The sequence below is a fragment of the Haplochromis burtoni genome, unplaced genomic scaffold (assembly GCF_018398535.1).
Source record: "Haplochromis burtoni strain Fernald_Lab_line unplaced genomic scaffold, NCSU_Asbu1 Contig_178, whole genome shotgun sequence".
Taxonomy (NCBI): domain Eukaryota; kingdom Metazoa; phylum Chordata; class Actinopteri; order Cichliformes; family Cichlidae; genus Haplochromis; species Haplochromis burtoni.
In genome coordinates, this window is record NW_024582539.1 from 1,021,355 (window position 1) to 1,042,749 (window position 21,395).

General features: G+C 40.3%; 2 protein-coding genes across 8 annotated transcripts in view; both read right to left on the reverse strand.

The window, feature by feature from the left end:
• The window catches only part of pfkfb3 (6-phosphofructo-2-kinase/fructose-2,6-biphosphatase 3), a 7,131-nt gene extending 3,136 nt beyond the window's left edge, over positions 1–3,995 (reverse strand). For 2 of the 4 annotated variants that reach the window (XM_005942699.2, XM_005942700.3), the window contains exons 1-10: positions 3,713–3,993; positions 1,826–1,954; positions 1,563–1,659; positions 1,397–1,463; positions 1,233–1,307; positions 1,087–1,143; positions 851–975; positions 532–739; positions 281–427; positions 80–184 (exon numbers count right to left, since the gene is read on the reverse strand). In XM_005942699.2, the coding sequence (XP_005942761.1) occupies positions 80–184; positions 281–427; positions 532–739; positions 851–975; positions 1,087–1,143; positions 1,233–1,307; positions 1,397–1,463; positions 1,563–1,659; positions 1,826–1,954; positions 3,713–3,782 (1,080 nt within the window). In that variant the 5' untranslated portion in view covers positions 3,783–3,993. Of the gene's footprint in view, positions 1–79; positions 185–280; positions 428–531; positions 740–850; positions 976–1,086; positions 1,144–1,232; positions 1,308–1,396; positions 1,464–1,562; positions 1,660–1,825; positions 1,955–3,712 lie in introns of all 4 variants that reach the window. The other 2 variants (XM_042225671.1, XM_005942698.2) reach the window with 2 other exon arrangements.
• A 6,985-nt stretch (positions 3,996–10,980) lies between these two features.
• The window catches only part of rbm17 (RNA binding motif protein 17), a 19,190-nt gene continuing 8,775 nt past the window's right edge, over positions 10,981–21,395 (reverse strand). For 3 of the 4 annotated variants that reach the window (XM_005942686.3, XM_005942687.3, XM_042225660.1), the window contains exons 9-13: positions 20,189–20,233; positions 15,835–15,911; positions 15,528–15,626; positions 15,377–15,449; positions 10,981–11,295 (exon numbers count right to left, since the gene is read on the reverse strand). In XM_005942686.3, the coding sequence (XP_005942748.1) occupies positions 11,192–11,295; positions 15,377–15,449; positions 15,528–15,626; positions 15,835–15,911; positions 20,189–20,233 (398 nt within the window). In that variant the 3' untranslated portion in view covers positions 10,981–11,191. The remainder of the gene's footprint in view (positions 11,296–15,376; positions 15,450–15,527; positions 15,627–15,834; positions 15,912–20,188; positions 20,234–21,395) is intronic. The other variant, XM_042225661.1, reaches the window with a different exon arrangement.

Here is a 21,395-nt window from a genome sequence, read left to right on the forward strand (position 1 = left end):
GGGGGGGGGGGTTTAAAAAACTATTTGCTTTATATTTTATGAGGTAAAGTGTCAATGCACCAAACGGCTGCTCGTGTACCTCTCCAGCAGGGTAGCGGTAATAATATTTATCTTCATCTCTCAGTGCAAACTCCTCAGGGAATTTCTCCTTCACTTCATCGTACGTCATCTCCTCACAGACTCCCTAAGAGAACACACCGCGCATGTAGTCAGCTTAGACATGATGTGCAATTAGCAATGTGTAATACAACCTAAAAATACATCTTTGAGTGACACTCACTGCATCAATCTCATTAAGAGCCTTCCACTGCTCGTACGGGACTCCGAGGTGCTCGGCAGTCTGGATGCTGCGACACAGCTGGCTCGTCCAGACCTTCAGGTCCTTCAGCTGCTGCTCCTCCACAAATCGAGCCAGGGCGGATGAAAACTACAGCAGGCAAAGCAGTAGTCATATTATCACCTGGTGTTCATTATGCAAGGTTTAAAAAGTATCAGCTGAGCAACTGGAAGCTCTTATGCTCTCTTTTGTACCTGTTTGCCATGAGGAGAGAGGCCAGCGTCACCCCCCACCCTTCCCTTCAGATTGTCCGTGCTCTCCCCGTGCCGACACAAGTAGATGGTTCGGGGCTGGACGTGGATGTTCATCAAGTAGTAAACGATCTTGCTCTGAATGTGATCCTGGATGCGGTTGACGAGAAAACGGCGACCCACATCGATTACCTTGATGAAGGAGAGATCCCTGGGAGAAGACAGGATGTAAATGATTCATCTGAAGGTTTGCAATGAGGCGACATAACCAGCAAGAAAAATCTAAGCCGAGAATTAAATTTTAATTTTTATTTTTTTTTACCTGTCGTATTGATCTGGGTCCAGAGGCTGGTAGCTCTTTTTGTAGCATTCAATTCTTTTCTGGAAATCCAGCATGGCTTCAGTCTTGTTACAGTCCCGGTAGTCCGGGCAGGACACCTTCACTTCCTGCGCAGGAAGGAAAACTGTCAGACAGCGAACAACATGCCTGATGCCAGAGATTTGTGAGCATTGTGTAAAAACAGCACAGTAATGTCTGAGGTTATATTTGTGACTCACCATGATGTTCGACGCAATGACGCTGGGATCATCGCACACAGACTCTATGAAGAAGATCTGAACAGAAAAGTGAGACTTCGTTTAGAAAGGTGCTCCACATCACTGATTCAGTACTTTGGTACTCCGATAACGTTAGCAGCATGTACCTTAAAATCATTCTCTTCCCCGAACTTGAGGATCATGTCTCGCCTTTCTCTTGTTGTGTTGGTAGCGTCAAAGACCTACAAAAAAAGAGAAAGGTTTAAGAAAAGCTTGACCACAGGATAAGGTTGTTACAGAAACAAGTTATTTGAGAAAATGGAAAACTCACCGCTACTTGGCCACCTTCGTCCTTCAAATAGGACCTGACATCTCTCAAGGCTGCTAAGGCACACTGCCTGAAAAGCAATGATAAGAAACGTTTGTTTTCTTCTTCTTTTAAATAAACAAAATACGTTTTTATTTGGGTTGTTTGTGTAACATGAGGGGAGACTTACTGCCTGATTTTCACAGCACACTCATTGTCAGGCTTGAAGAAATCATAAGAGCTGTAGTTCTTGACTGCTTCTCTGCGGTACTCTCCTACATTGAAGACTGCAACACACACGAGGAAGACAAACAAGTGTGAACGCAATGTCCTGGAATTGGAAACATGAGCTGATGCCATTTACTTCCAGGACCACAGTGTTACTGGGAAACTGATAAGCTACTGAACAAATAGGAACAGTGTACAAATGTGTGTTGCCGTCTGTAAGCATACCTTTGGTGGGCATGCCGATCCAGTTGAGGTAGCGGGTGAGTTTCCTGGACATGTACGTCTTGCCCCTAGCCGGCAGACCCACCATGACAATGACGGTGGGTGGGTTGGCAAAGTGGGGAGCACCACCTGCTGTAGAGACATTGTGAGATATCACAATTGCGCTTGTTTGCAAAACGTAAAACATGTTTTGTGTGTTTAACTTCAATTATTCTAGGGGTCTTTTTGGTCCCCTGGATCCCATCTCTTTAAGGCAAGCCTCTCTTTAAGCCAACAATACGCTGTTGGCTGCTCATCGTAAACAACATTTGATGAGCAAGTGGCTGGGGCTTCTGTGGTCACAGATGACCATAACAGACATATACCCTTATGTGACTTATGTGAAGTCAGTTTTTTTGCTCCAGTGATTAGCTGAACATATACCAATCTCATTATTTGAAACTTCGACAGTATGCAATGCTTTTAATTACAGGTCCATTATTTTGACTAGCATCAATGAAACACTGACTTTAAGTAATTGACTGCTGTGCAAACTAAGGTTTGTATCCAGTTGCATAAATAACGGGTTTTGAATTATTCTTTCAAGTCACCAACCTATAATCTCCATTTCCCGCTGGCGGGCTCGCGTTCAGCTTCAACCTCACTGCACATCTGAACCACTTCTGTTAGCCTTCACAAGCCAGGACAATTTGTGTTCACATGACCAGATATACAGTAAGCCCCCCCACCCCCAGAGGCTCATGGGAGATTTTACAGGGCTTGCTTCGTGTCACGCCTGCTGCCTCTCCGTCCGTGCAGCATCAGCCATTCATCTTCAAATAGGCCCACGCATCCCCACAGCACTGCTAATCTTGTTTCCACAACACAAGTGCTTAAACGGAAAGACGGATCAAATTTTAAGGAGATGCTCAGACATCAGAGTCAGCCTTCTCTGTGTTGAACCTCCATCGTTCACAACTGATCACCAATAGTTTTAGGTCTTATGACAAAAAGGTTCAGTTGGATAAATTTGCAGGTTCATCTCTGGATCAGACCTAAAACAAAGCTTAAGCCAAACTCCCAGCACTGACAGACGATTGGTGAACCATGTTCAAAATCCTATCAATAATCAGTCAGAAGCAGAATGAAGTAACCAGTGCATTCATGTGTATTGGAAGTGGGGTAAAAATACTGTTATGTTGATTTTTTTTTCTAAACTTACTAATAAGAAATGTGCAAATGATTGTAACAGCACACAAAATATCAAAGACCAAAAAGGGAGAAAAAAAACCCCCACACACCCACGAAATTCGCTTTACTTCTATCAAATAGGTCATTTCCTTTAGCATTTAATTCCGTTTTAAATGATCCAGAAGCAAGAAAGCAACGGCTTCGAGTCACCGCCCCATTCACGGGCATTTGCCGATTGACCAACCAGAAAACGGAACCAGCATCGTTCGCAGGTTGCGCGGGGGAGGGGAACGCACAAACCATGGCAACAGGAGCTTTGTCAGGCCGGAGAGAGGTCGTGACGTGTTGCACGTGCTGCGCGAGACCACCAATCAATGAATGAATGATGCCGGTTTTTCGACTTGGCGATTTAGAAGACCGGCGTACGCGGCAGGTGCAAAGACTCAAGAATATTGGACCAAAACTGCAATTCAGTCACAAAAGTAACACTACGGGGTTGTTTTACAGCAATGCAGCGACCTGGTGACGTGATAAGCATTCATACGGCAATACCCACCCAGCACCACACTCACATGTCGTCAGAAAAAAAACAGAAAGAACTAGCTTGATTAGCGTACGTTAATACGCGAAAATACATTGAAAATACCAGTTATCGTTACATTTAAGAAACTACTGAGGTACCCACGAGCAAAGAATAATATAATATATGCAGTGTTTTACCTCTCCGCCTGTCATCCTTTGTGGGAACCCAGATCTTTTGGATCCTGTTCTGGGTGAGCTCTCTGGGCATTCCTTTGGGCCTTATGAACTGCACAGCACACAGGAGAACTAAGACGCTTAAATCCCGTCGATAAAAAGACTTCGAAGAGCCGGAGGCGATGTAAAACTAGAGCGTAGTTCTTCCGTTCAGTGTGTTCAGCGTACTGACCGGTGCAGAGCCGGGTTTAATCTACCGGCCTGTGCCACACATCCGCTATTTAACTCCGCCCGCGCGGCCGGCAGACAACGTGACTTGGGACGCGCGCGCGCAAGCACATACGTTCACACACATATTACACGCGCACACAAGCTGCGCCACAGCGCCACTCTGTGGCAATCCTTAGAACAGCACTTAATACGTAACCCCTTTTTCATTATCGACATTGTGTGCAATAGTTCTTAAACCGACTGCAATCCACGGTATATTACTCATTTCATTCTATTTTTAGCAGCGGCGCCAGCGGCGGGTATAACTGGTATCTGATATTTATTAATTAAAGCTCCATGTGGTTCTCTAAGACTGATTTTCAAATATTCCTGAAGCTTTCTGCTGTAGGTTTATTTTTAAAATATTTTTTACCATTTCAAAATGCAGCATTGCCATTAATTTCCATTTTGTCTCGGTCTAACGTGTACTGTGAATTAACAATTTTTCTGTGTATTTTTGTGTATTCATAATATTTTCGAATATTATTGTTTTTATATTTTTTAGGATAATTCTGATAAAGTTTTTATAAAAGGGGGCTATTTATGCGTTTTATTTTATTTATTTATTTTTATTTTATCAAAGAACGATTCGAAATTGATACGATTTCCACGTCCGCGGTCTTTGTGGTCAAGATGATTTGCCCCCCCACGTTCTCCACGTCCACTCGCAACCCCCAACAAAATCTAAGCTACTTTGTTCAGTCTAAAGATGTGTGAAACCAACCCCAGAAGAGACGTGCAGAGCCTCACATCACCTCTCTCTCCTTCCTCATTCTGGGCCGTCCCACTGAGTCACAATGGGTATCATTAGACATACACTGGTGTGGATTTAACTTTTTCAAAAATGCCCGCATTAACCAAGCACGCTTTCATCTTATAGCGCAATGAGGACATTCGAAGGGAAATGACGTGGAAAGGCAGAAATGACACACAAATGATACTGAGAGAAGCTCAGGTTTGGTTAACAGCTGAAGAACCTGGAGAGGTTTAATATATATATATATACAATGACATATAGTCTATATGTCATTGTATATATGTCTACATCATATAGACATATATACAATGACATATTATATATAATATATACGACATATATATATATAATATATATATATAATATATCTACAATACATATATATATATTAATATATATATATAGTGTGTGTTGTGTAGTGGTGTGTGTGTGTGTTTGTGTGTGTGTGAGCTGTGTGTGTGTGTGTGTGTGTATTATTTGAAAGGTTTTAAACACTTGCTCTAAAAGTGTCACTTTGTTAATTTTAAACGTTTAAACATTTAAACGTGGTTTTTTTTACATTCAGTTATCCTTTCCCAACAGACTGAGCAAATACAACTGACTTTGTTTTGCAGTTGGCTTTGTAACTTAAGCCTGAGCACTATAACAACAGTCTGCAAAGGGAGAGCTCAGAAAAGCTGAGCAGACAGACAAACTGATACATTACTCTCCAACTATAAAATATCAACAGGCATTCTATGATCCCATTACTGACTTTATAATGGCTTTTTAAAAATGTATTGACGTGTGTGAGATCTTTCTAAAAAAAAAGTGCCACATAGTAACATCAAAAAAATATGGGACAATCTGAAACTTCTTCATTGCCTAAGTTGGGACTCCTTCTGACCTCCTTTCAACCTTTTTCCCAAACCAACCATGATTCTCTACATCGTGTCCTGTTTACCGAATGAATCAGAGTGACAAACTCTTTCCTCTTGGACAAACAGTGGACACAATAGTTGTGGAATTTACATCCATTGTAAATATTCATACCACGCACACTTCCCCCCTCCAACCCCCAAGCTGATTAAGAGTTAAACAAGGTCAGGTTGTGAACTTTACCTGGAGGGTTGAGATATGTTCGGAGTCTGCAGTGAAAGGGTTCAGCTGGAATGACTGTGAAAAAAAAACATATTTTCCCCAGAAAAAGAAAGCAGGGCACATATAAATGTTTGTAGAAGCACTGACACAGTTCTGGAATTTTAGATAATAATATTATCACACTCCTTCCACCAACTGTAACACTGGAGGGTTTTTGTTTTCTTTTTCTTTTTTTTGGTCACAGCCACATTAGTCCTAATTAAAGGGGCTGACTGTGCTTTTTCTTATTTTATGTCTTATTAAATATGTATACTGTTCTAACTATGGTCTGATTAGTGCTGATCTCATTTCTAAATAATAAGTAATTAAGTAAGGGATTACTTAAGTAGTTAAGTAATCCCTGTGATCTAAACAATATAAATGCTCCATATCTACAACCCATATTCTGAAAACATAGGGATGATGTAAAATGTGAATAAAAATGGAATACAATGATTTGCAAATCCCATAAACCTTCAAATTTTATTCACAACAGAACATAAATAAAGTTATTCGATTAAACTGTAGAGGTCCACAATTTTAAGAAAAATATTGTTGCACTTTGAACTGGTTTATATTTTCAATTTCATGATGCACCAAATAGTTTCAATAGGTGGAAGGTGTGGACTTCAGACGGGCCAGTTCAACACCCAGTCTTCTACTATGAAGTCATGCTGTTGTAACAGCCATAGGGTGCAGTTTAGCATTGTGTGCAAATATGCAAAGCCTTTTCTGAAAAATATGCCATCTGTATGGGAGCATATGTTGCTCTAAAACCTGCATATACCTTTCATCATTGATGGCTCCTTTCCAGTTGCGCAAGCTGCCAGTTGGTCAGGCAATGATGCATTGCCATACCTTCAAGAGAAGCAGGTTTTTGTACTGAGCACCAATAACAATGCCTCCTCTCTGGCATCCATGTTTTCCAAATGTAAATTAAACCAGAGAAGAGTTTTACACTTTCCTCAGTCCATTTTAAATTAGCTTCATCCAAGAGAATATGCTGGCATCTGGATCGTATTTACATATGGGTTCTTCTTTGCATGATAGAGCATTAACCTGAATTCATGGATGGAACAGAAAACTATGTTCACAGACACTGATTTCTGTAAGTGAGGGCCCAAAGTTCACAAACATCCTCTATTAATTTGTTCCTTCATTCGTTCCTTGTGCACAGATTTCTCCAGATTCTCAGAATCTTTTTATATTATATACTGTAGGTACTGAGATAATCAGTCTTCACATTTATACATTGAGAATTATTACTCTGATTATTGTTTCACAATTTCCTTTTCTCTAAGGTGTTACAATAAAGTTTAACTTCCAAGGATTTCTGAATAAAGCATTTATAAAGTTTAGCAGTTAGATGTTAGCAGGAAATTAGCTAGTTAGTTCCCACCTAAAGATGACACACTATGTTCCGATTGAAGAATTTCTAAAAGTTGTAAAATGCACAGCTCTGCTATAACTTTCTATCATATCATCATAAAGCAGAACTAAACCTCCAGCCAGGAAAGCATCTGACATAATCCATCCACATCACAAGGTTAGTCGTTATATGTTGCCGCATGATTTTGATTACTTGATATGAAAAAGTCCTGATCCTAAGTAAGATCCTGAAATCTTCTGAAGTGCCCATGGGCTGCAGTGTACACTGTGAGATTTTAAAGATTTCCTAATTTGTTGGTGTGCAAATAAAACGCTGAAGAGACCAAGAATGAGGCTGGTTTCTATCCAATTAAACAAGACACAAACATCCTAAAAAGATGACAACCTCAATTATTGCAATAGAAGCTTGGACCTGGAAACTGGGCTGATATGTCATCACCTAACAAGTGGATAAGCATAGAAGCCCCACCCACCTGCTGTTTATTAAATGTTTTGTTTGCATGAGCTAGCCAATCGGACGAAAGCTAGCTTAAAACTGAATTAAGGGGTGAATTAGAAGGGGAATAGCATATGGTAAAAATGGTCAGCAATAAAGAGTTGGAAATGAGCAAAAAAGTGTTGAGATAAGAAAACTGCTGATGACTGAGCAAAACCATAAATATATATATTTAAGACTGCTGTTGCTTCATATAATATGCAGGAACAGTGACAGTGATGCAGACTGTATTTTGTCTCAGGAGAGTAAACTGCTTGTCTGTCTTGGAACGAGCTCCCATAAAAATAGCTGTTAATCCAAATGGGGCCAAGGCTGTATATGCATCTGGTAATTAAAGCATTATTTTGAAGGGAAACTCTCAATTAAGTCTTTTATTTGACTGACATCTTTCTACACACAAAGGGATTTCTGCTTTGTTATCAAGTTTTACACGGAGGACTAATCTCATCTTGAACTGATGAACAGAAGGACAAAGTGATTACAGTTAAACATTTAAGAAAATAATCAGTCTCGAAAGTAAACATGTAGTGTTGAGCTTTTTGAGGAGTCATACTGATAAAATTTACAGACATGTATTTAAAAGTAATGACTGGATCATTTGCAGTACTTCGCTTTGTGCATTCAATTTGCCCCTAAGTAAGCACTCAGTTGGGAGGAAAAAACTCCCTCTTTAATGTGAAGAACACACAGACAGAAAGGTGAGAGAGGACCAGGGAGACAAAGGAAATGGAGCAACAATATAACAACAAACACTTAGCTTGTTGATGTGTGTGTGCGTGTGTGTGCGTGTGTGTGCGTGTGTGTGTGTGTGTGTGTGTGTGTGTGTGTCTGTGTGGGTGGGAATGCATGGAATGAAGGGGAGGAGAGGTGATCAGTCCATCATTTGAGGTCACGGGAGCCTAACTAAGGGACATGTCTGTGAAGGTTCTCAGTCATCCAGGTCATCGTAGTCAAAGGAGCTTGCAAAGAAAAGCGTCTGGACTTCTTTAAGTTGCTTGAAGACGTTTCACCTCTCATCCGAGAAGCTTCTTCAGTTCTAAGGTCAAATGATGGGGAGTCCCAGATTTAAACCCAGTGGGAGTATCACTATCACCCACAGAGGGACAAAAGGACCCCCTGATGATCCTCTAATCGCCTGAGCCAAGGTGTGAAAATGGGTGCGGGTCCCAATCAGCCAGGGTTTCGGGTGAGCTCATTGTGAAACCTGGCTCCACCTTATGAATTCACATGATAAGGTGGGGCCAGGTTTCACAATTGTGAACTGCGATTGTACTCTTTTTGTTGTATGTACAGTTTCACATTTTCCTTGCAACATATAAAGAAACGAGGGTTGGCTCAATATCTTTGGACAGTACTAACCTTTCTTTAATATTCCGAAATACAACTTGTGTGGAAAAGATGTAACAGCCACCTCACTAGGACATCATCACTGCATCACTACAGGCTAAATGTATTACATTTCTGGATTATGCCATCAAACTGTGCCCCCTAACACACGGTGTAAGGTCAGGATTGTAATGACCTCTCTGCGGGCTATTCTGTAAAGCTATGGAAGTCACCTGGAACCAGTCTTCAATGAACAAACAATTTATTATGCCATGATTTAGTTTAGTTTAAAAACTATTCAGAAACCTTGCTTAACTGTCTCTAATGTGAAAGACACATACCGGATTTTAACCTCCAAAGTCAAAGTAGATGCTCCCAGTATCCTTGAAGGCATGTAGTTAACAAGGGAATTAGTTGTAGTTTTGGACCTGGCCATAAATGTTGAGCTCTGCCTGTGAGCACAGAAGTCCCACTCAAGTGCTCTTGTGTTTGCAAGGGGCAGCCAATCAGACGAAAGCTGGCTTAAAGGAAGAAGAGTTCAAACTGTTTGATTCCTACAGTGGATGAACTGAGGGCTTCCATCAAGGCCCAATAGAAGATAAACAAGGAGAGTAGAGATCAAGAGAAAGATGACCCTTTGAAGTAAGAGCAGAGCAGTGGTCTTCAAATAGCATGCATTTGATATGCAAGTGGCTGTGGAAAATTCATTTTTGTCACCTTGTTGATTTAAAGATCAGAATCTGGAGTAATATCTTGGACACAAGTTGTCATCAGGATAACTACGAAAGCATAAACAGTTCTTTCGAATTATGCCACCAGCAGCCAACATATAAATAGTAATGTACTCGGGGTAACTTCCTGACAAGTGCTGCACAACACTGTTGAAGATCAGCCTGAGAATGCTGCAGGAGGCGACCCGATAGTTGTTGGGGAGCATACCACACGTGGGATATGATTCACATGCAAGGCGCTTTACGTCATTTACACTGGAGTGGCTGACAGGAAAGAGACAACTTACAGCAAGTGGCCTATGGTGGAATCAAACTGAGGCCAGTGCAATAAATATTCAAGCTCAGTACATGGTGTCCGAGTGTGCGCTCCACTACGGGAACTACTGTGAGCAAACACCGTGGCCACCCCCCTCAAGTTGCACTGTTGACACATTCGTTAGTTTCATAGACCAAACAGCACTCTGCTGTGCATGCTCAGGACACGCGCTCAACATCAAGCCCTGCTCCTGGTTTGCACTCTGACACAAACACACTGCACACGCTCAGTAAAACACTGAATAATCAACTTAACATTTTGTTGTTTAATTTAATGCTCTCTTAGCTGGGCTTATTTCATAATCAAAATGATCAACAAGAGCAGTCGATCAAACATTTGATTTTATTCCTCAGCTTTTACCCATTAACTCCCATCACTTCAACCTTTGACCGCTGCAACCCTAAATGAATGGAATGATTAAATCTTTTAAATGGGTCTCGCTTCTTGTTTCTGTTTCTCTGTCCAACCTGTTTCCCTGATCTGATTTAAACCTTCTCCAGTGGGATCCTTCCTGACGTTTTTCACGGGAACCTCCAGGGCCCTTCTGGCGCACTTACATAAGTTCTGAATGAGGCTGGGGTTGCGTTCACTGTCCCAGTCCCCTTCCTATAATCCGGCAAGGCTAAATCAAGACAGTCTCTGCCTGGGGATGTGTTAACACTAGCGAGGAACCTGCGTTATGTCAGACAAACTTCAGACAAGGAAATTAGGCTTCCTGGAGATACAACATATGATTGGAGTGGGTTTCTAGAGTTTAACTTCTCGTTATATTAGTGTTCATATTTTGACACTTAAGAACACGACAGTCAACATGAAGAATGAGCTTTGTTGTCTTAACTAATGAAGATCTAAAACCAGAAACAGAAAATTTTCTATGTAAAAATGACAAAACCATCAATTCAATGTTGTTTATATCCTTTATTCTTTTTACATAAAAGGTTTTTTGTTTTTTTAAACACAGGACAAACAAGCCAATATACTACAGACATGTATCACTACACAGACTGCTGTTCAGGAAATATAAAAAAAGGTTTATGTACATGTGGGGAGATTATGTGAGCTCCTTGTGTGGTGGTTCTTGTAGTTTCCCAGGGTGAATTCAAACCTGCTCGCCGAGGTCCAAAACCCGAAACTTGTCTAGATTGTAGAAGCAGGCCTTGACAACTCGCCCACCGAAATATCGTCCGTTCAGATCCACAACAGCTGCAAAAGAGAGGAACAATTAATGTCAGAACCTGGGAAAACAAAGTAGAGTCATATGCAAAAAGAACAAAATCCACCACATTTTGGGACATTCTGTTTCAGTCCACCTGACACTGGCAGGTTGCACCTTGCATCATCCAGGAACTCATTGATGCTTCCGAGCTAGGAGGAAATCCCCCAAGGACACCCATGATCTCATTAGGAGCATGTTGTGATATCAGTAATGCATACATGCATGTGGGGCTTACCGAGTACCATTTTGAGTTGCTGCAATGAAATTTCAGCCCAATGGACCAACCTCTTTCATTTTCACATAGAAATGTTTATCTTTTTCCATCTCCATGAAACAAACGTGGCATCTTTTCACTCCTAACATTTTACCCAGTCCACATCAGTATAGATACCCAAAAACTCAGCTGCATGCTGGTTTTTTTTTTATTTTTAACAATATGGCTGTTAAAAAAAGTGTACAGTTGAGGCTGCACCCTATTCTGATATTTACTGGGTAAGCATGTGGCCTTCAATTAAAAACACTGATCAAAACAGGCCCATCAAAGACATCAGAACACCGATGCTGTGGAGCATCTGGCACAAATCTGGAAACCTTGTGTTTCTTTGAAGCAGATCCCTACTAACATGAGAATGTTGTATCACTTACGCACAGGAAGAACAAAACACAACAAACTAAAACAAAGTCACTATTGTCTCAATATGTTTTATGGTAGATTTATTCTCTGTGACCTCCAAAGATCAGTTCATCTCTCCTTTGTAAAAAATAAATTATTACACTGTTTATGAAAAACAGCAGACTCATGCTGTTAGTTCCCAGCAAACGACACTCAAGAAGAGAAAAAAAAGAAAACTTTTTTTGGCTCTCGTACGTCTGCATTCTAGGAAAATAGGAAATTTTATGTCAGGGTCATTTCCCAGGACCGTTTCCTAAAGATGAACCACTGAGGTAATGATCCTTTAAAAAGGACGCGTCTTATCCGACTGTGTGAGAGGACAGGATTCAGCATTAGTCACTGAGGCATGTGTGCCCCAAGCATGATAATGGATCTTGAAGGACACCGGAGATCACTTCAGTTGGTAGACAGCCATAAAGCGTGTGCATATGCACAAAACAACGTGTGTTATGACTACAGCAGCTAAGGGGAACATCTTGATTTGTATGGAAACAGATGGTTAGTGTACAATTGTGCATCTTTTCAAAGATGAATTCAGACCATTTTTTAAACGTGCTTTCTTCACAAGGGTTAGAGAGCAATTATTTTATGTTATGGGTGCGGTTAGGTTTGCGGATGATTTACAAAAGTTGTGCTGTTTTCTAAACGCAGGCGCACTCTGTTCATTTCAATGTGACTCGCACAATCTGCCAAGAGCTGTGGGTAATTTACTAACAGGACAAGCATATCAATATAAATCAGTTGTACATGTGTACGTTCAGTGTAGGCCTACAGTGGCAGCCATGAGCTCGTTAGAATGGAAACAGGCTTTAGTAATTGCTTCGATGTTGACAGTACCACCATAACGGTTCTACGCTGAGAAAGAGACAGAAAAACACCTATTGCCAAAGCGCATGCAGCTGAATTTGTGTAACCCATGACAAAAAAAAACAACAAAAAAAAAAACCAGTCATGTGTTAGAGGATCACGAGATCATGGTGAAAACCATGTGCACCTTTTATGACCCTGAAATCAAAATGCTTTCATTTCAGTGTAATAACACTTTAAAAAAAAACTTAAGAGACACATTTTTTCCTTAATAAAGATTTATTAACATGAATGCATCAGACCAACATCCATATCCAAGGCCTGAATATACTAAGGACAGGGTCCAAATTCAACATAGTCATCCTCCCTGTTCTTGCCATTCGTCAGCTGTTTCGCTTTGACCCTCCGTGCAGGCTGTGAAATAGCCACAGAAGCCGCAGTTTACAGGAACCAGAAACCGAGAATTGAAGAATTGCAATAAGTTTTGCTGCCGCTGGCACTGCGTGACTCTTTTAGTTTCCAGGTCATTTCGGAGTTCACTAAACAAATTTAGAATTAGGTGGCTTTGTAATCCATCCATTTTTAACCACATCCTCATCTGAAATTAATAAGCGCACCCTTAACTTACTGCGATGTCTCCTCTACAAAGCAATAACCAATGTGAAAAAAACTGTTATTAGATATACATCTTATGCATAGCAAAACTTAAATATTCCCCTCACTAAATTTTGTGCCCTGAGAAAGGAACTTCGAGTAACGCCTATGCAACAGGGCCAATTGCAAAAATCTGAGTTTCCACCTCTCATGTGCAATACTGTCACTGTGCTGTTTCGGTAAATGCCAAGCAGAAAGTGCTAAATGTCCAACAACAGATCTAAATTCATCATTATAAATCTTTACAACTTCTCAGAAAAATGACAAACTGTTCCTTTAACTATTGTCATTTACTATCTGTAATCTAATGAAGGTAATGAACAACTTTCTGTTTGAGGACAATGTGCAATCGCCAGGCTCTGTAACCTTTCCATCACCTCATGCTCACGTCAGCAGTGAAGAGAACCGACAGGATTATTTAGCTGGTTTCTATGTAGCCATTAAACCTTTCAAAGAATAGCCGGGAAAATTTAACTTCAAACTTATCTTCTTGGGTAGTATTGCATTCCTTCAAGCGTGAACACTACTGTGATGTACTGTTGTGTTGCCACTGCTTAAAAAACAAAACACAAAAAAAAAAACTAACAGCAACAACTCTGCATGTCTGATTAGTAGTGTTCTAGCAGAATACAGTATGTTTCAGTATTTGAGAGGCTTTAGCCGACAGTCTGACCTGGGAATCCTGTCACCCAAAACTGCTTCTTACTACTTTTGAGTCACTGTCACGCTCACCCTGTCTCAACACTGAAGACAGCATCGATCGCTTTAACGGGGAAGTTGGCGTTTGCTTTTTGTGCACATTCAAGATGAGCGATAAAAATCAGAGAGAGCGGTCAAGATCAGAACAGGGCTTAAAGGGAACCATCAAAGGGTGTTTCACAACCGCGCTGTTTGGTCTGTTTAAATCAAATGTAGACAGATTGCAGTCAGATTGGCAACATCCTTGATGTCTCAATTGGTGGATTCAAGTCTTAGTTGCACATGATGACCAGAGGTGCACAAAGATGCAACCTTGGAGGGGAGATAAAAATGTGGATGTTATGGGCAGACTGGTATATCTTAACTGCACTTTGAACAACTCCAGCCATATCCAAAGCAACTACAAATGGAATTCATGAGCAAAAACAAGCTACTAGAAGACACTAACTTAAATGAACCAGGTGCTAGATGCTACACTCGCCGTTCTCTTCCCTGTAGGGGAATCATAGCTAACATGAGGAAAAACATGACCCATTTTCACACAGCGACAGAAGAAAATCAGGTTTAACTGGGTTCCAGCATATTATTTACAGCTACCGTGACGGACACTAAATACAACAATCATCTCCGGCCTATGAGTGCGAGAACATGCCCTCAGACTTCACTTTCCGGATGCTTCGTCATCACCTGCAGAAACGGATCACTTAGTGTGAGACTTAAAATTTGATTCTTTATGACAGGTTTTAGTGTCGTTCTTTGAGAACCTGCCCTGCTTTCTGAGAGCTGTGATATAAGCGCGGTTCTGCCGGTGCCACAGGGAGACGCCTGGGTTGCTGGGTCACAAATGATGTAACACCGCAGGGAATGGGAGTCTCACCTTGTTTCTGATCTGGGCCAACTCATTTAGAATGGGACACATTTTCACCCACATTATTAGAGCAGTTATGCAATGATTCCTCCCCCCCCCAAAAAAAAGAGAAAGAAAAAGGAAAAGTGCGATGCTGTTACATGAAGTAATTTAGGAAACAGTCGCCTGCATATGCAGACTGAAAACCATTGTTTAAATGAGAATGGAAATGTCTGAGGCAACCACTTTCATTATGAACAAGTGCACAGCGAGGAAGTTCCTCAAGCTCCTGTGACGCTTGAAGGCAACATGGTCTGATGCAAATGCCCGATATCTCATGAGTTGAGGCCTATTCCAGGGATGGCGCTTAAAAGAAGTGAATACTGACCTTTGATGGCCGACTCCACCCTCTCAAACTCCAGAAATATTCTGACGGCTTCATCATCTGGCACCTCTGCAATCTGACAGTGGAAAGAATCTTCACACTTCTGTTTTGATGACTTTACGTAAATCGAGTTTTATAAATCACTTCATCTCACCTCAAAAATGACACATTTAACTACTTTGCCGTATTTCTCGCATTCCTCTTTCGTCTCTCCCTCCAAGTCCTCGTCCACCTCTCCTCGCCCCACCATGTTCTACGAAGGGAAACGACACATGTAACCAAGCTGCACGGGACATCAGACTAGTCATAATCTCATATTAAAACTGCAGTCTTTCCATCACCCCAGTGTTCTGTGTTGAAATAATAACATGTGCCACTTATAACCCACTGATCATGTTTCTAATGCTATAGTAGCCAAACCTAGAAAGGGGGAATTTAACAGCACACAGGGATACACGTACCCTCAGCAGGACCACCTTGGTCGGGTTTTTCAGGATCTCAGTGAGCGGGTTCGCGTCAGACTTCTTGGAGGAGTCAGCTGATTGGAAGAAAACAGAGGTGATCGTAATTTTTTCCTTATCATCAGAATATTTACAGGCAGCAGGTATGCTGGATGGAGCAACAGAAGGTGTCGGACGATAAGTGGATTTGTGCGGGACTGTTCAAAACTTGGGAGCTTGATTCAACACAGATGATAAATGAAACAATTCAGCAGTTTGTTTTGCGTCAGCTGGTCTGATATCTGCTTCGTCTGACATCCAGTTGGCTTTTACTGTGCTGCTGAGAAACCACTCTGGGTCGTTCTGGGTCATTCAAGTAATAAAACTGTTAAGATTTCTGGAAAGTGGCCAAGTTGCCAGTCTCACTCAAATACTGAAATGTATAAAACAAAACAGAGCTGAAGTTTTCCTGCTCATCTTTATATTTTTCCGTTTAGATATTAAGTTAGACAACTAAAAAAACAAACAAACAAACAAACAAAAAAGAAAAAAAAATGCAATTTCCACACTATTTTTCCACATTTCGGAAATCTAAATGACGATCTGACAAAAGTATTGATATTACTAATTAATAATAATAAGGGGTAAAGGGTGTGCTTAAGCTGCTAGCACATTTGAGAATATGAGAGACTATCAGAGTAGCTATGTTCTTATTTGACAATCATTTAACTGGACAATAAACAACACTGATAACAGAGCTCAACAGCCATACAGATAAGGTAAACATGGATGGAGCGATATCCAATTGTGCCCTCTAGTGGTTAAACAGAAACACTGACATGTTTAATGACAGGGAGGAGTCTACGGAAGCGTAGAGCTGCCACCCAGGCAAAAGAAAAATACAAGTGTATCACGTTATAACGTGAAAGGTTTATTGTTCTAACAAGATACTTTTCCTGTTTGTACAATATACTATTATGTTTGTACAATATACTTTTCACGTTTGAACAACATAATATCACGTTCGTACAATATCAATATTATATTGTACGTGATATTATGTTGTTCAAACGTGAAAAGTATCTTGTTAGAACAATAAACCTTTCACGTTATAACGTGATACACTTGTATTTTTCTTTTGCTCTACGCTTCCGTAGGAGTCGGCCTCTTATTACAAATCGGCTATTTCATTTTTAATCTATGCTTGCTATATATATGGCTATAAGCAATAAATTGCAAAAAAACAAAAAAACAAACCCTCATGTATACGAATTGATGTTAATTGGGGGGTTTTTTGGGTTTTTTTTAAATTTATCAGAATTTTCCATAAATGCTCCAATTTTTTAAAAAAGAAAAAAAGGCGGGAATTTTAAGGCAATTATGTGAATGCGCAGGCTTTACTGGGTTAGGTCATAATGGAATACACTGCAGATTTGACTTGTCATAAATGATTGTCCAGGGGTTAGGAGAACAGGTCAAAGAGTGAAAACTGCACAGACGCCAAACATTTGATGAAAAGCTGTTGAGAGGGGAAAATAAGGGAGACTTAAAGCTTGTTCGCATTGGCAGCAAAGAGCATGCTGTACAGGCAAAACTCTGCACCCTGCTATAAGAAGCACAGACCAAATTCAAAGCAGGAAAGACTTAACCTCCTAAGACCTGAACCCTTCCACGGCATGCATTTTAATTTCTCTTTGATATTTGGGCATATTGGGGCCCGATGAACGTAAAAACAAAGAATTACCAGATTTTTTTTTTTACCAGATTTTTGTCTTTAAGAAAAATAAGAGCCACATATGAGGATATTCGTTTAAAATTTTGATAGAACAGTAGCAGTACAATGTCCTTGTAAGTAAATATCAGGCCCTTGTAGAGCAAAATTGAGTATTTTGGTCTAAATAACCCAAAATGTGATGTCCACATATGTGGACGCCAGGTCCAAGGAGGTTAAAATAAATTTTCATATTGAGGCCGGGTTGCAGCTTCAGCCTGGGCGGCATCACAGCATTATAGCACAGCAGAGCATTTGTGTTGCAGATTGCAGTACATAACCAAACTACAGTATTGTTTGATCAAATCGCATTTACAAAAGTTACAAAAAGGTGATTGAGGCCAAATTGATAAACAGAAGATAATTAAGGGACTCATAGTACGTTTATAAACAGCATGATGTATTGCCATGCATATATGATTTTTAAGTCAACCAGCTGTGGAATCTACTACAACACTTAGTATCCAGACAGTGTCTACCGCAGATTACGTGAATAATGAAAAACTGGTATGGAAGACGATATAGTAAAAGAGGATTTTATAACTTAATTTTTTTATGACATTGGCTTATTTACATTAGCCTTATGGTTTACCTACAGTAGCACCTGGCAAAAATAACAAGCTGGAAAGAAAGTGCTTTAGTAGGCTGGAGGAATTCACATGGCTTGAAAGCCTTTAGCATAAAAGTTCAATTATACAGTTATTTATCCAACATTAAAGTTTTGATATAGACCCTAAATACAGTAAACAAATGCAGGCCATTTAAACTTGACTTCAGATGTACATGGAAATATGAATATTCAAGATATGATAAATTAGATACTAATGTCATTAAATTAAAATAATAAGATCCTTCTGAAGGTGTTACAGATGCACAAACTCAATCACTTTTTGCCCACTGGTAGGTGGCTGCCAGGCAACATGATAATATTCCCATTATCTGATACAGACAAGAAGCTTCAGGGGACTAAGATATGAGCCAAGTTTGGGTTACTCAACTCCTGATTATCAGATCGAGTTTGTAAGCAAACAAACAGACAGAGATTTGGTGTTATATACTGTTGATGCTGTATCGAGGTTGTCATATTATAGTGCACTGCATAATGACGCCACCAGAGGGCAGTCTCTACATGTGAAACACTGAGTGGAGCTAAGTGAGCTGTGAACAGGGTCATAGACAGAGTGCAAACAAAACTCCTGCTGATAAAAGTGAGCCAGACAAAATGGATACAGCTGTGTGCAGTAGGGCTGCACGATTTTGCATAAAATGAGAATCATGATTTTTTTTGCTTAGAATTGAGATCACGATTCTCTCATGATTTTCTTTTCCAATATAAATATTTATTGCATTTATTAAGTGCACATCAACTTCGTAACAGTTGAGACTGAACATAAAAACCATAAATGTCTCACATTTTGTCTTTGCCGCAAAATGTTGTACTGCTTGTAATTCCGTCTCCACCGTTGCTCGACACTGTGTATACAGCAGGTAGTGCAACATTTGAAAAATAGTTGCGGGACGGCACAGTGTAGCGTTTGTCTAGGGTTTGTCTAAATCCCTTGTTTTGCTCAGTGTTGATGGGAGCCATATATTTAGCCAGGTGATAAGTGATAGCCTCCGTAATTTCTTTGTGCCTGCGGGAATTCGACGGGTATGGGGAAGCGCGGTATAAGGTTCCCGTTATTGATGTTTGGGTGGTTGACCGGGACGGATTTTCTCCTGTCACTTTCTTGGCCTTTACAGCTTCATCATCTCTCACGTGCTCTCCGTTGTTTTTTCCCTGCCTGCTGGCTTCTGTATCACGTGGTATAAGGCTCCGCCCTTGTCATTTGTTTTCATGCAGATTATGTCCCGGATCAAAATGCGGTACAATCGTCATCTTTTTTTTTTCTTTTTTTAATCGTTGTCATTTGGAAATGAGATCGCACATATGTATGGATTGAGATCGCGATTTTCTAACGATTAATTGTGCAGCCCTAGTGTGCAGTATTACCCTTGAGAACAGATACACACTTTATCTCCATTTAGCGCACTTTTAGCTACTGCCTGGTGTCAAATGTGGCAACAAACTCACATCAATAACCTATGGAAGAATGTAGGTGTCCCAAAGTGCAAATGTCCTAATTAAACAGAAATTTGACCATTAAACTAATCATCTACTCTTGAAGTAAGAGAACACCAACTTAATATGATCAATGTTAGCAGTGGAAGCACTAGCAGCCTTCTTTCTTTGTAGGTCAAAGTCCACACGTCTATATTAAATGTGGTTATGCAAGGTTCCAATAAAGTAAGTTAGCTTTGAAATAATCCTCATCTACTTTACAAGCTTATAATACCCCCAGTTACCATATGTGATAAGTCAGGAAGGTACGAAGGTATCAATAACTGGATGTGTCCAAGCTGACAGCTGTTTTAACACAAATATGCTGCGTAGAGAACATGGATGCAGAGATTCATGCTAATACGATGAATCTGTGACATGCACATAGAGTAACTGTGTGACAGTATGCATGTATATAAAAGTCATGCAAACACAAACTTTAAAGATGGTCCGTGTGGCACATTCTGCAATATGAAAGGGAGAAAATGGGAGTGGAGGCCAACCTGCAGAGCCTGAAGTCTCAGTGGCACCTGATTGGCTGGAGCCTGCTGCTCGCGCACACGCGCACACACACACACACACACACACACAGAAACACACACACGCACACAAAAAATGAAAAGACATGCATGTAAAGGTCACTGTAAAACATCTAACTGATATTGAAATGGAATCTTGCTGTGGTCACACCCAAAACAAAAGTATGTAAAAACAGTGGACGGCTAAATAATCCACATGCTCACACAGACCAGGACAGGCTTGAGACAATACAGGCAAAAGCAGCTTTTGATGCAGCTGACAGATACAGAAAATCACGTTAAAGCAGACAGGGTGAAAAGGAACACAGAAAGGTGGGGTGGGGCATAAACATCAGAACACGAGCGGTAGGGCTGGGCGATGTGGATCTTGAGGGGTAGGCTGAGAGTAACGTGCTACTGGAGCACAATGTGAAGAAATAAAAAAATTTTAAAAAAAATTAAAATCCAGTTGAGCTAACCTAGTTTAAAGGGGTCATAAAAGAGTATTTTATGAACAGAAGCCAATAAACCAAAACTGTAAAATTGATGGAGACCTATATATTTATTTATTTATTTAAAATTATATGGCGCCAAATCACATCAACAGTCACTTCAAGCAGCTTGATATTGTAAGGCAGTGATACTCAAGGTTTGGCTGGGGACCCCGAGTGGGCTATGAAGGTACTGCAGGTGGCACACACAATCACAGAAATTCAGTTTGACGTTATAAACATTTACAGTTACATATTTATATAAAATTATTCATTTCTATAAAAAGGGAATTAAAACTGGTAATAGGAAGTGATTAGTTTGTGATATTACTCACTACTCTGACTATTTAGGGCAGAGTAGTGAGTAATGTTGCTCTTGCACTGGAACTTGGGGCCCAGTGGTAGGTGGGTCACACAGTGGCTCAGCACTTAGCATATGACTGCAATACGTTTCAGCCATTTAGAGCAAAAAAGCCTGTGTTGCTTATGGTTTTGTTTGTTTTTTTAAATCGAATTTTTAGGAAATGAATTGCTTTCTCTTGTAACTTGACTTTTCTTTTAAGATTTGGCCCATGGCATTTTCTGGTATTTAAGTGGGCCGCAACCCTCTTGAATTAAATGACTTTTGTTAAGTCTAATTGTTGAATGTTGCCATTGTGTTTCTTAAATTTGTATAGTCTTAGTTTAAGCAGTAGGATCAA